This window comes from Garra rufa, chromosome 9 (assembly GCF_049309525.1).
Source record: "Garra rufa chromosome 9, GarRuf1.0, whole genome shotgun sequence".
Taxonomy (NCBI): Eukaryota; Metazoa; Chordata; class Actinopteri; order Cypriniformes; family Cyprinidae; genus Garra; species Garra rufa.
The window spans coordinates 37,265,038-37,280,535 of NC_133369.1; the positions used below are offsets into that span (position 1 = coordinate 37,265,038).

Sequence of the window (15,498 nt, forward strand, 5' to 3'; positions counted from 1 at the left end):
TTTTTAAATAGTACTTTTCTATCTTAATTTTATGGGGTTGAGTTGTTAAGCTGAACAGTACTCTACCTGACTATAATATGCCAAAAAAAAAAAATGAATAAAAAGTATGAAACTGCATTTACCATCTTCTGCACCTCTCTTAACGAAACCACAATGATGTGATTTCTGGTAAATTATGATATGGGTGTAGTCTATTATATGATTAATGTCACAGGGTTGAATTCAGTAGCTAATTAGTCCGTTTTTATAAAAGATCTCGCATATTTTAGTATTTTTCACAAGAAAGGAACGCAAATAAATACTTACATTATTGTCAAAAAGGAAACACTTGGCACATTTTGCCTCAGGGACTAGACAAAATGCTTGGTGACAAAATGATTACCCATGGTTTGTTGGTTGAAATTCTAAATTATCGGTAAGTACTCATGTGTTTCGAGACATCGTGGATCATTGGGCTCATATTTTTCATGAAAACGTCAAAATTCATAATTAAATTGTCTTCCCTCTATGAGATCTTCACTGATAATGATGGACACATCACATGTGCCTGCATTTTCATGTTTAACCTTTTTATTCATTTTTGGATAGACCTTAACCACACTTTATCCTTTATTTTACTGTTCATAAGATTATTAACTGACATTAATATTGGGTTTTTGCCATATAGAGACTAAAAATAAAAGTATAATGTGCTAAATGTGGAGTATAAAGCATATTATGAAGGTACTATAAACAATAACAGTATGGATTTCTGTAAAGCTGCTTTGAAACAATTTATATTGTGAAAGGTGCTAAAAAATTTGTAACATGACAATGACATGAGAAGAAATAAAAAGACTGAGTGTGATAAGGCATGAACAAAATGTTTATGAATTAAAATATTATTTTAGTACTTCATGTCATAATGTAACAGGGTTGAGTTTTTTAAAGGGGCAAAAAACATTATTAGAACATTTTTCCACAGAAAAAGGAAAGTCATACAGTTTTGGAATGAGTTGAAACTGAGTAAATGATGACAACAAATTTGACCTTTTTTGACATTTTATATACAATAGTTTTATTACTACTGTGCATTTTGTGACTTCAGAATTCCTCAAGGCTTTTATTTTGAACGTGCAGAATTGAAGGTGCCATAATAGTGCCTTCCTTCACGTTGTTTTTAGCGTTGCTGCTGAGGGTGATTTAATTGTTATTGTTAGCAGGCTGATTTTTCAGCATTCACACAAACAGATGAAAGTGCATTGAGACACGCTTCAAATACGTGACAGGGAAGCACGTACACAAGTAAGCAACGGTTTGTACGTGTTTTGTGTCATCACGTGACAGAAATACTTCGTTTATGTGGGTACATTCTGTCTGGAACGGGTTTAAAGATTAGCCAGTGTGCTAGTCATCTCAGTGCAATTAAACAAATGGTGTATTATCCCTCCACCACGACACTAACCATGAATAGTCTGATTAGTGTTTTTGTTTTCAAGAAGAGTACAGCTCATGCCATAACATAATGTGGTTGTTATAAATGTTTTGGTTGTGGATAGCTGGTGTTGGGGTGATTGTAAGATCGTGACAGTCAGTTTGACTGTATTACTACTGTATGTTGTGTATGAGAGAAGACGTGAATGCTAGTCATATCTGACAGCCGGTTTGATACCATTTATTTTTATGTAACTGTTACCTTTTGTGATGTGTCGCCGCATGCGCATCTGCATTCGACAGAGAAATAAATCAGATGTTGTGAGTATTTTGGGTGACTGACAGCCGCTCTCTGTGTCTCAACCCAGAACAAATCTGAACAAGCGGAAATATGAATGATGCGGATTCAGTCACAAGGAAGCACGCGAGTTCCCGAGAGCTACAGAGTGAGTGCACGCGCTCTAATCACAGTTATGTTCTTGGGAGTGATGACGTGACACCTGTGAATTTCCTAGAACAATAATCTGCATCCTACGTGTCTTTAATCATCTTTCTTCAGCTCCCAAGAATGAGGATGCCTACGAAATCTCCATTCCTTTTGAAGACAACAATTTTGATCAGCAGGGAGGCTTTTACAACCAGAATGACCAAAACTTTGATGGTCAGTTAAGTTTATTGTTTGTATGTTCAACCAAAAATTTAAATTCTGTCATTTTCTCAAGTTCATGTCGTTTTAAACTCATAAAGGCCCGTTCACACAAAAACGATTCTTCAATAATTACAATATTAGCATCCACACCAACAGACTCAATTGAGTCTTGCTCAAGCTCAATAGGAGTTTGATTTTGAACAATTATTAAAAACATATAATATTTAATTATCCACCTTATTTTTCAACGCGGAAGTAAGCCTATGGGCGAGACTTCTAGTCTATTAGCCACTATACGGAAATAAAGAGAAAAAGAACAACGTGCAGTAAATGGTAAAACTGTTTGCACTACAAACCAGTTTGTTTAGAATTGAGATAATACATTAAAATAACATGGTGAGACACACCATTTTGCAATATCAAACTTAACGCGAATGAAACTGGAAGCCAGAGCCATAAAATTTACAAATGGCCCACACTTACTGGAAAAATAAAGTGGATTGCTATTATCCATGGCATAAAGACTAGCTCTCAAGACGTTCATTGTAGGAACACAAATTTAGATAATATTAATATTTTATTAATTCTTAAAGAGCTAGTACACCCGAAAATAAACAATCTGTCATTAATCACTCACCGTCATGTCGTTCCAAACCCATAAGAGCTTTCTTTAGCTTTGGAACACAAATTAATACTTTTGAGGAAATCTGAGAGCTTTCTGACCCTGCATAGACAGCAAGGGTTTTGTGTGCAAATAAAAAACTAAAATAACTTTATTCAAAAATTTGTCTCATTTTCGTCACCCTAGCACCATATTGGAGAGTACCACGACACATGTGCATGTAAAAGTGTGGCACATGCATGTTCTATGTCAAAAGCACCACACGTATGAGTGTTTACATTCAGAGGAAAGCACGGGCATGTTTTGTGGTACTCTCTAATATGGCATTAGGTTAAAGGAATAGTTCACCCAAAAATGACAATTTTATGTTTATCCGCTTAACCCCAGGGCATCCAAGATGTAGGTGACTTTGTTTCTTCAGTAGAACACAAACAAAGATTTTTAACTCAAACCGTTGCAGTTTGTTACTAATTTAATGGCAGTGGATGGGCACCAAACCTTTGAAAGTTAAAAAAAACATGCACAGACAAATCCAAATTACACCCTGTGGCTCGTGACGATACATTGATGCCCTAAGACATGAAGCGATCGTTTTTTACGAGAAACTGAACAGTATTTATGTAATTTTTTACTTTTTTTGTTCTTTGTTTGTGTTCTACTGAAGAAACAAAGTCACCTACATCTTGGATGTCCTGGGGGTAAGCAGATAAACATCAAATTTTCATTTTTGGGTGAACTATCCCATTAATGAAAAGGAGAAGAATTGCTGAATAAAGACATTCTTTTTTTTTTTTTTTTTTTTTTTTACACACAAAAAGTATTCTCGTAGCTTAAAAACTGTGTCACATGGACCATTATGTTGATGTTCTTGGTACCTTTCTGACCGAACGAAGGTCTTACAGGTTTGGAACAGCATTAGGGTGAATAATTAATGACAGAATTGAGCTTCCATGTTTACCATATTTGATATATGTGTGTCAATCAATGTTTACACAGTGCATTCAGAAAGTATACACCCCTTCACTTTTTTCAATTATATTATGTTACAGCCTGATACTACAATTGTTTAAATGTATATTTTTTTTATTCATCTACATTTCGTAGCTCATAATGACAAAGTGAATACAGAATTTTAGAAATGTCTGTAAATTTATCAAGAAGGAAAAAACAGATATCACATTTACATAAATATTTAGACCCTTTGCAAAAACACTTGAAATTTAGCTATTTCTCTTGGTCATTGCTGAGATGTTTCTACACCTTGATTGGAGTCCAACCGTGGTAAATTAAATTGATTGGACATGATTTGGAAAGGCACACACCTCTCTATAAAAGGTCTCACAGCTAACAGTGCTTATAAGAGCGAAAACTGCCTGCAGAGCTCAGAGACAGGATTATATCGAGGCACAGATCTGAGGAAGACATAGATCTCAAAAGAAATAATTTCTTTACGACTGAAGAAAGAAAGACATGAACATCTTGGATCACAAGGGGGAGAGAACATCTGTAAATTTTTGTTCTGAAAATGAACTTCTCCTTTAAGGCTGTAATTACTGCCAAAGGTGCTTCAACTCAGTTGAAGGGTCTGAATACTTATGTAAATGGGATATTTAAGTTTTTTCTTTTTAATTAATCTACAGAAATTTCTAAAATTCAGGTTTCACCTCATGTTGTCATGAGGTATGGAGTGTAGATTAATGAGAGAAAAAAATAATTTAAACAATTGTAGTATCAGGCTGCAACATAAAATTGAAAAAATATGAAGGGGATCTGAATACTTTCTGAATGCACTGTATATGTAAACTAGTTTGAATTATTCCGTATTTAAAGCAGTTGTGTCCCTTGGATTTCAAAGACTTGTTTCCTGTGTATTTTATGATTTGTACTTTTGGTTTTATACACTGTGTGTGGATGGATCAGAGAATATTTAAAATGTCTTTTAAATTCGTTTTCGATTGACAAGACTTTATCATTTTTGGTTGAACTATCCCTGTAAGTGCTGTTTATGTCAGCATGTGTTGATATTTGCTTGTGTTGTAATGCAGGTAGTGATCCGCCAGCGCCGAGCAGCTCGTACATGTTGATCACTAACTTGCGCACACAACTGCAGATCTCACTGGAGAAAAATTCATGGCTCCAGAAACGCATCGAGGACCTGGAGGAGGAGAGAGACTTCCTGCGCTGCCAGCTCGATCGGTTTATCTTCTCAACCAAGAGTCAGGAAAGCAACGGTGAGGCGAGGACAAAACCAGAGGGAGAGAAGAGACAGAGAGTGAGCAAACACTGTGCTAATAGAGGATATTTAGTGACACAAGAAAAAGTTAGTGGGTGCGGTCAAAGGTCATTTGAGAAATAGTGGAATGTTTGGGAGAGCTCTGTCATGTTTCATCTTAGTTTGTGCCTTTTCCCGTAAACGCGGTTTCATTTACTTAGTTTCATTAGTCATGCACACATGCCATGAAAGTGAAAGACAGGGAGTTGAATATCTACATTTATAAAATAAAACTTAATTCTAATCTATCATCCAGCTACTTACACCATGCTCAATTTTTATTTCAAGTTTTATTTTTAAAATATGTATGTTCTTGTACATTTTTATGATCATGGCTGAAGTAAATCATATGATGCAGAACTCAGGTTGGGTATTAATACAGATTTTGCAAAGACAGACAGGAAGACCAAAACTGATTTTTTTGTTGTCTTTGCAGGTAATGATTCCAGGAGTTTTTCTTGGAGGAGGAGACGAGAAAACGATCGGGGTAAATTGATACTACGTTTGCTTTTTACATTAGACTCATTTGATGTATGCTGCCATTCACAGGTTTTTTTTAAATATGCTAATCAAGGCATTTATTTGATAATAAAAAACATTACAAAACTATATTATTGTGAAAAATGATTGCAATTTTAATATACTTTAAGATATAATTTATTTCTGTGATGCAAGCTGAATTTTCTTCAGTCATTACTCCAGTCTTCAGTGTCACATGATCCTTCAGAAATCATTCAGAAATTCTAATATGCTGATTGATTATTAGTGTTGAAAACCGTTGTGCAGCTTAATATTTTTTCAGAACCTGTGATTTTTTTTTTTTTAGGATTCTTATATGCATAAAATGTTTAAAAAAAGAACAGCATTTATTTAAAATATTTTTTTTATAATATACACTACTGTTTAAAAGTTTGGGGTCAGTAATATTTTTTTCGATAGAAATTAATACTTTTATTTAGCAAGATGTTTTAAATTGATAAAACAGAGACCGTAAAGATTTATATTGCTGAAAAAAAAAATTCTATTTCAAATAAATGCCGTACAAATCCTGAAAAAAGTATCACAGGTTCCAAAAAAAATATTAAGCAGCAAAACGCATTCCAACATTGATAACAAATCAGCATATTAGAGTGATTTCTGAAGGATCATGTGACACTGAAGACTGGAATAATGATGAAAATTCAGCTTTGAATCACAGAAATAATAACTTATATTGAAGTTACAATTATAAAGTGTAATAAAATACAAAACCATCATTTTAAATTGTAATAATATTTTACAATATTACTGTTTTTTTCTGTATTTTTGATCAAATAAATGCAGCCTTGATAAGCAGAGAGAGATTCCTTCAAAATACATTAAATAGTAATATGAATAATTAATTGGTAATGTTTTGAATGAGCTTTTTTATATTTTCAACTTTTTTCTTTATTTATATATATTTTAGTTTGAGTTAACATTAGCTTATTTCCAGTAAGTAATTCTCAAGACAGCATATCTAATTTTCATTTATTTAAAATTTTCATCTAATATTTATTTTAAAGCTTTATTTTAAATAATAAACATGTTATAATAAAATTATAATAACATTGTAACTAAACTAAATCTACAATCCTAACTAAAACATCATACTTAATACAAAATAATTTGAAGATGCTTCTTTTTACTTCTGACCTGAAGTCTGTGCTATGTTGTCCTAACATGGCACATTTTTTGTCTTGTTTCTACTGAAAATATCTTACTTTTTTTTTAATTTGACTTAAGATATTTAGGCTCGTTTCCTGGAAGGCGGGGGGTGCTAAATTAAGTGAATTTTGCTTAAAACAAGTAAAAACCTACCAGTGGGTTAAGAAAAATGAATCTTTTATTTATTTATTTATTGCGTATTTCTCTCACCCCACTTGTTTTAAGCTATATTCACTTTATTTTTTTTCCTCCTGAAACAGGACTAAACACCTTATGTCATTTTGCTTATGTAGTAAATGCATCTTGATTTAAATTTTTTTTTAATATTTCGACTAGAAACAAGACAAAATACTAAGTATGATAATCACTTTTTGCAGTGGTGAGAGTCTTTGCTGCAATATAAAGATTTTAAAAAGTTATCAATAGTCTTAAGGAAAAACATTAGGCAACTAACCTTTAAGACTTGCCACAGAATTCACTTTAATCATTAACATTTAGATCAACAAGTGGAGAGCCAGCGTGCAGCCAACCGTCAGTCATTCCAGCAGAGGCCAACCCAACAGACTTCAGCCAATCCCAAGGCCCTGAGCTCTGTCGCTGGTCCAGTCAGTGCTCAGATAAATTCCATGTATGGGTCTCCCCATCCTCAGCCTCTTTTGCAGGGCCACGGTGGCGGCAGCACCAGCAGCAGCTGCAGTAGCAACAACAGGTCCCTCAATGAACTGCAAGGTGGGTCTGAATTTTTTTGTATTGTATTTGCGCTACATCATCATTTTTGTTTTTAAAGGGGTCCTATTATGATCTTTTACAATGTCTTTATTTTGTATTGGAGGTACACTAGAGCATGCTCTCATGCTTGGTGGTTGGAAAAACACATTCTTTTTCACATCATTTACATTTTTACAATAGCTTTCTCCCCAGCCTGGCACAAATGGTTCGATTAATTTCGGGTTTGTTGAAGGCCCACCTTCCGAAAAACAAAATGTGTTGTGATTGGTTAGCAGTCCCACTGCGTTGCGATTGGCGAACAGCTTAGATGTAGTTTCAGTCCTGCCAGGATAATTTGTAATATACAGTGACTTGCAAAAGTATTTATTTATTCATTTATTTCACATTTTGTTTTGTTGCAGCATTATGTTAAACTGCTTTAAATTAGGTTTTCACCACATCAATTTACACTCCATACACCATAATAACGACAAAGCAAAAACCAGATTTGCACATTTTACAAATTTATTAAAAATAAAACACTGAAATAAGTACATTGCATAAGTATTCATACCCTTAACTCAGTACATAGTTGAAGCACCTTTACAGCCTCAAGTCTTTTTGGGTATGATGTGACAAGCTTTGCACATCTGCATTTGGCAATTATCTGCCTTTCTTTGCCTCACCTTTTCACCTCTCGAGCTCTGTCAGCTTGGATGGGGGCTGTCAGACATTTTCTAGAGTCCTAATTGTTCCAATCGTCTTCCATTATGGATAATGGAGGCTACATGCTTCTGTGAACCTTCAATGCAGCAGATTTTTTTTCTTCTGAACTCTTCCCTAGATCGTTGCCTTAACGCAAGTCTGTCACTGAGCTCTACAGGCAGTTATCTTGACCTCAGGACTTGGTTTTTGCTCTGATATGCTTTTTCAGCTGTTAGACCTTTTCTGAGAAGTGTGTGCCTTTCTAAATCACACTCATTCAAATGAATTTGCCACAGTTTAACTCCACTTGAAGTGTAGTAACATCTAGAAGCAATATGAATGCTCCTGAGCTAAATTTTGAGTGTCCCAGAAAAGAGTATGAATACTTATGCAAGGGGATCTTTTCAGTTTTTTATTTCTAATAAATTTGCAAAGTTGTTACAAACCTGTTTTGTGCTTTGTCATTATGGTGTATGAGATGTAGATTGATGTGGGAAAAAAAGTAATTTAAAGCAGTTTAACATAATGCTACAACAAAACGTGAAAAAAATGAAGGGGTATGAATACTTTTGCAAGGCACTGTAACTCCGATTGCATTCGTCTGAAAGAAGGAAGTCATATACACCTAGGATGCATAGGGGTTGAGTAAATAATACGCTACAGTAGTGTTGGTCCTATCATCAGCCTGCAAGATCGCCGATGATGATGATATTATCATTATTCCTTTTTTTTATTATTTAAATGCCTGAAACCAGCTCCAGCATAAGGCTAGTGAAGCAATATACACTGTATGATAAATAAATCTCTTACCACATCGACCACCAATGATCGTCAGTCTAGTTCAGGGATCATCAAATCTGGACCTCGAGATGCATTTTCCTGCAGAGTTTAGCTTTTACCCTAATCAAACACACATGAGCATGCTAATCAAGGTCTTCAGGATCATTAGAGAATAACAGCTAGGTGAGTGTGATCAGGGTTGGAGCTAAATTCTGCAGCGCATTGGACCTCCAGGGTAAGATTTGGGGAACCCTGGTCTAGTCAATGCTTGTGTTTACATCAGCCACGGCTCAGCATGTGTTTCGACCCTCTATACCGCACACGTCGACGGCGCGACTCCGACATGGCAACTGGAGCAGTTTGCGGACACTTTAGTCAATGCTTGCATTTATACCAGCCGTCCTGTGGCTCACTAAAGCATCCCAGAAGCAGCTGTCCATGCCACATCTCTAAATTTAGACTAATCCCCCACCTCGTCCCTTCCCACCCACCAAGGATTGGAATTTCCATAGGCGTGATTTATTTAAATGATTTTCAAATGGACCGCGTTGTGAAATCATAGCATCCAGAAAACAAACGCTGTAGTCCAAAGGAGCCGTTTGTTGTTGTTCTTAAAAAGAGATTTTTAAAAAAACAAAATTCCTCCCTTTGGAGTGGACTTTGAGATTTGTAACTTTGTAGATGTTTTTTATGCCCAAACATACGCACCACACATTGACTACAATTCAAAAAGTGAAAAAGCATCATAGGACCCCTTTAAATATTTACTCTATGTCTTTTATTTTTTCATGATGTCACAGAATCCCTCACTCTTCTGGGAGATGAAGACGAAGATGACTATCTTGAGGATAGCTATCTGGAGGAAGAGGAAATGATGTCGGGAGAGGATGTGATAACAGATAACATGGCACTTCGGAATATCGGCACAGCTGGAAGACCCACCGGCAGTCATCCAGCCCTGAAAAGAAGGAGGGTTTTCAGAATCGCCAGAGGAAGAGAAAGACAGAGAGGTAAGCGTGACAGTTCAGACAAGCAAGCTAATTTTTTTCTCTTTCTGATGGCTTGTTTGTCTCTCCTTTTTGCTGTTCTAGTGAAAGATGCAGCAGGTGTGCTGTTCCGCTATAAAAAGATCCTGGTAACATATCAGAGGTTAAAGAACATGTCCAAGGCCTTTCAGATCCACGGTGTAGATCGTAATACGGTGGCCTCTACCACACCCATTGCTGAGCTTCTGCTGGTGGCTCCAGAGAAGGTGGCTGAGGTGGGCGAGTTTGACCCATCTAAAGAAAAGCTTCTAGACTATGCTCGACGCTGTTATATCGCCCTCGACCCCCAGACTCTCAGCAAAGTGCAAGCTTTGAAGAAGAACAACCTCCTCCTGCCCATCTCATACAGGTATTAATACACACATACATAGATGCTTGGCAATCACTGTAATCACTGACAAAAACAAGACTATAACAAAATTAAAACTTGTTTTGAATGACAAATCTATTGACATTTTTCGAGACAAAAATGTAAGGGAGGGATGATTTAGGAAGAGATTCATTCCGAACGAATCTGCTGCGCGGTAAGGAGATTAGATGCGTACATATGAACTGTAACGTAGTCTATGATCTAGCCTGTGGGACATAAGCTGGCATACATTTGCTGCATGTCTCATAAAACGTAAAAAAAAGTCAATATCTGGGAGTAAGAGAAGAGCAGACATGTGGAGAATGATGCAAAAGAGAACTCGATTCAGTCCATTTTTCTGAGTCACTCACAAAGCACACAAGTAAGTCTCTTTCGCGTCTCATGAACAAAGAAATGCACAAAAACTGATGTTGAATTGTCCGTTTTGATGAGTATTCACGTAAACACTCGGTTACATCTTAGGTGAATGTAAACAATTGGGAGACTATCAGACCAGGGGGGTGTTCCATAAACCAAGTTTACCAAATAAGTCAGGCTTATTTCAGTTAGTCTGACTTATTTTGAGCCAAATCAAGTGACAATAAGTCAGACTAACTGAAATAAGCCTGACTTATTTGGTAAACCCGGTTTATGGAACACCCCCCTGTATCAGTACATTCTATCCGTGCGTTCGGTTTTAAAGGGGCAACAGCCTAATTTAGTTGCTATTGTCTGGCATTGATGTTAATAAAGCACCAAAAAAATCACTCACTGCTCTAATAAATTTAGATTCATCTTTATTTGATTTGCTCTTTATTTGTATAAATGTCTGCTTGAAAGAATAAAGAATGTTGTAAACAAGTTGTTATAAAGAATGCATAATTAGCCTTTATAACCGTTTCATTGAAAAGAAGACCATGTTCTTGTTTCTTTATGAGAAGTGGTTTCATTTAATTTTAATATAAAGGCATGTTGTGTGTCACAGCAGTTAAATCTGTGTATATCATGATAAAGCCTTACTATGAAACCTATATAATGAGTATAATGAGAAATGTTTAATAAATGCATTACACTGTATTTGAACCCATTAGATTTTAGCTGACTAAATCTACTGTAGATTTAGTTGACTAAAACTAGACTAAAACCAAATACAATTCATATGACTTAAACTAAATGACATTTTAGTCAAAAGACTATGACTAAAACTTAATCAAAATTTGCTGTCAAAATGAACACTGCTAGAGACAAATCTAGCGACCTATTCTAGTTTCAGAGAGGGAAGAGCTGGTTTTAGTCTTAGTCTTGCCTGACTATTTCATACTCGTATAAAGAGGAAATACAACACAATGGTGTCAAGAATATGCTAATTATGTATGACGTAGACTTTCCGAGTAGGATTTAGTTACTTTCCACTGAAGGAAGTTGGCAAGAGTGTTTTCTAGGACATAAAATTAGCTTTGTGAACTGTTCATATGTACAGTTTGTTTATATGTGCTTATGAATTACATTGGAAATATAGTTGAATCAATTTATTATTAATAAACGGGTTCTCTAATAATAAATAAACTATACATTTACACTATGAAAAATGTAAATTAATTTTGAAATTTGCTAAAGTTTGTGATTGTAAAGATTATGTATTGTTGCAATCGAAATTATTCAACCCCCTCAGAGACTGCAGTACTTTACAAATACAAGCTTTTCTTCACTTTTAATATCCCAGAAAATATATAATAAATATAATGTAATGGTTTTTGAGTTATAGGATGTTTGGTAACACAGCTATGTCATAATTATTCAACCCCTATTCAACATTGCTGTTTTTTAGTCACGTCTTTGTATGGTGGGAAACAAAATTGTCCTTAAATACAATTAAGCCTTTAGAAACTCTATTAAAAAAACTGAATCAGCTTGAGCTAGAGCTCTCACGAAAGCTATAGAGAAGAAATAGTTTTATTATATTAACAAAGTCTATATGAAGATTTTGATGAAGATGAAGAAGTTCCTTGAGATGGGTTAAAAAGCAGAAAACCTTTGAGGGTGTTGAACAAAAAAGCACAATATCATAAAATGTTTGATCAGAACAATTGAGAAAAACCTGCAACTTACAGCCGAAGACTTGCAAAATGACCTAACAAAATGAGGAAAGACATTTGAATGCGGTGCATAAGAAGAACACTAGACAAGTATGGCCTTTATGTTCAGACATCTAGTCGAATACCACTCTTGACCATTTGGGTAGACCTGTGGAGTTCTGGAAGAATTTTTTATGGAATGAAGTGACCAAACTAGAACTTTTTGGATCTATGGATAAAGGCAAAAAAGGCAAAACTTATGAGTAGAAGAACACCATCTCACCATGTTTTACCATTGCAGGAAGTGGAAATCATGACTGTATGAAGGTGATTGTGGATTATTTTAAACATCAGGCCATTTTGGCAAGAATTGTGATTCCTTTGGTGCAAAGACTGAACCTAATGTCAATGGACTTAACTGCAGGACAATCATCCTAAAGTAAACATCCAAATCTACTTATGCTTGGTTCAGGGATCAGTCATATCATGTTCTTGAATGGCTTGTTCAGTCAACAGGTTTAATTCTCATTAAAAATATTTGGTTGCATTTGAAGAACGCAGCGACGAAGTAAAAACCAAAGATTATCAGTGATCTGAAAACTTTCCTTTCAGGCAAGGAATGGGCCAAAATTGCAGTAGATAGGTAATAGAAACTTCTAAAGCTTCCAGGCAGTGTTTATTGGTGGTTTTAAAGAATAAAAGATTCTGCAGCAAATATATCTTTTGGGGGTTGAACAATTTTGATAATGAACATTTAGAGCCAATTTGATTTTTTTTTTTTCATTATCCATCACCTTACATCCTCAGAATGTGTATTAATAAACTTTTTTCTAATAGTGTACTGATGCAAATTGTCTTACAGGTCAAGGGGGTTGAATAATTTCGATTTTTATCAGTGGGCTATAAATGATCATCTGTGTGAATCATCCATAATACCATTCTTACATAATCTGTTGCATTAGTTTCAGTGTGGCAATTTGGATAAAAACTAATTTATGAATGATTCAAAACTGCACATTCTTACATAAAGCACAAAATCTTGTATTGACAAACACTTCACATGGGCACACACACAAAACTGACTGTTGGAATTTTTTTCTCTCCAGGTTAAAAGGAACGGATAATCGATAATTGGAAGAATTTTTGGGGTGATTCTTATCCTGCTGAAAAGTGAACCCCCTTCACTGTATTTTAATGTACCATAGAACACACATCCCTCTTCTCAACCTCCACATTCAGATCTGCTGAACTCTGAATCAAGTCGACTATTACCTCTGTTCACTCACTCATAGAGCTGGACGCTCAAAGCTGCGGGTGGGTTGCACAATTATGCTTTCAGGTTTGCCATTTTTGAGAACTTAGTTCTCTAACTGATTTTACACCATTCTTTCATAACGGACTTCTTAATAGCCTCTAATTGTTGCTCCGGTTAAAGCTCAAAAATGTACATATTAGGTTAAATTGGTCAGAAATGTGCAGCAACTTTGTAATGTGTAGCTCTATAGCAATGTGTGTTGCTCAGAAGTTCTTCGTTGGGTCGTTAGATCCCCTCAGTTGTCTCAAACGTCTATCATTGTTCTCTGTATCACATAGCACTTACTCGACAGACTGAAAGACTCTTAAAAATGAGTTTTTTCTTAAAAGTGGTGCACGCATAGACCCATGCACTCCTCCTATTTCAACACTGTGCTACTCTTCGCAAGCGGCACCTGTACGTTCTCATTAGAACCTCATTGGATTTGATTTGTGGAGTGTTTGTGCATGTGTCTCCCACTAATCATGGCCTGTCTCCTATTAGATGACACTGACTGTTCAGCATGTGCAACGTTTCTATAGTGTAAATCAGTGATAATACATGTTAAAACAATTGGTGATAGTACTAGTCTAGTCTAGTACTGCATAGTGCAGATGACGTTATGTAAGGAAGTGAGTTCCTGTTCTACCTGGTGCTGAAGTTCTCATGAGTGTGTGCGTTAGTCGAATTAACGTGTACGTCTGGATGCATGTTGGGTGTTTGTTAGTATGCAGCGTACTTGAGATTAGACTATTCATGGCTCCTTCGAGCACATGGCTAATAAAAAACGGCAAGCTTCTCTTACATCACAATCTTCTGCTTCCTTACCGTCATATAATGTTTGTGGGAACACTACAAAATGTTTCAGTTTGTTAATGGGAATTACAGGGATATTTCACACAAAGATGACTATTCTGTCATTAGTTAGTTACCCTCCTGTCGTTCCAAAACCGTAAGACCTTCATTCATCTTCGGAACTCAAATTATGATATTTTTGATGAAATCCGAGAGCTTTTTGACCCTGCATAGACATCAACACAACCATTTCCAGTGTCCACGGCCTAGAACGGTAGTAAAGACATTTTATTAAGCTACGAGAATACTTTTTGTGCACAAATAAAACAAAATTGATGTCACATGGACTATTTTAACAATGTCCTCACTACTTACTACAACGTGGTAGTTGCATTGCTGTCAGAAAGCGCTCAGATTTCATCACAAATATTTTAATCTGTGTTTCAAGATGAACGAAGGCCTTACAGGTTTAGAGGGACGTGAGGGTGTGTAATTAATGACAGAGTTTACATTTTTGGTTGAACTAACCCTTTAATACATTAGATGTCATGAATCAAAAATATTGTTCGTTGTTGATTTATTCCCATTTATAATACATTGTTTATAAAATTGTAAAAATGTATTAGTTTATGTAGAAATTGAGACTAAATTTTAAAATATTTTATTTCCATTGTTAGTTCACAATACCTAATACATTACCTAATGTTAACAAATTGAACCTAATTGTGAAGTGTTACCATATTTGCATTATCTTATACTTTTTAATGTAATTTTCTTGCTACTATTGATTACGGGTCAGGGCTTAAGTAGATTTCTGTTTCACCTCAGGAACCAATTATTTGTGGATATTTCAAGTAAAGTTTGGTAGATCGCGAAACCATTTTCCACTGTTTTCCATTATATTTCCATATAGCCAGGAAGCTGTTTATGGTCGTTTTTTTTTTTTTTTTTTTGTCATACTGAGGGAAACATTTATAAAATGTTTGAATGCATTGATTCTTCGTATTATAAATCACACTAAAGCATTTGATTTCCTACTGAATCCTGTGCCACTTTATTGTTTTATAAAGTCTGATTCTTCTTTCCCAAGGTCTTGCTACCTAA

The 15,498-nt window shown here is 35.3% G+C and overlaps 1 protein-coding gene across 1 annotated transcript; it reads left to right on the plus strand.

Annotated features, from left to right (window-relative positions):
- Positions 1 to 1,157: 1,157 nt before the first annotated feature.
- Positions 1,158 to 15,412, plus strand: ccdc106a (coiled-coil domain containing 106a). The gene is made up of 9 exons (XM_073846621.1): positions 1,158 to 1,284; positions 1,782 to 1,859; positions 1,973 to 2,074; positions 4,730 to 4,915; positions 5,393 to 5,443; positions 7,141 to 7,371; positions 9,636 to 9,845; positions 9,927 to 10,230; positions 13,412 to 15,412. Exons 2-9 carry the CDS (start codon positions 1,805 to 1,807, stop codon positions 13,434 to 13,436), a joined length of 1,164 nt encoding a protein of 387 aa, XP_073702722.1. The 5' UTR covers positions 1,158 to 1,284; positions 1,782 to 1,804; the 3' UTR covers positions 13,437 to 15,412.
- Positions 15,413 to 15,498: the final 86 nt, after the last annotated feature.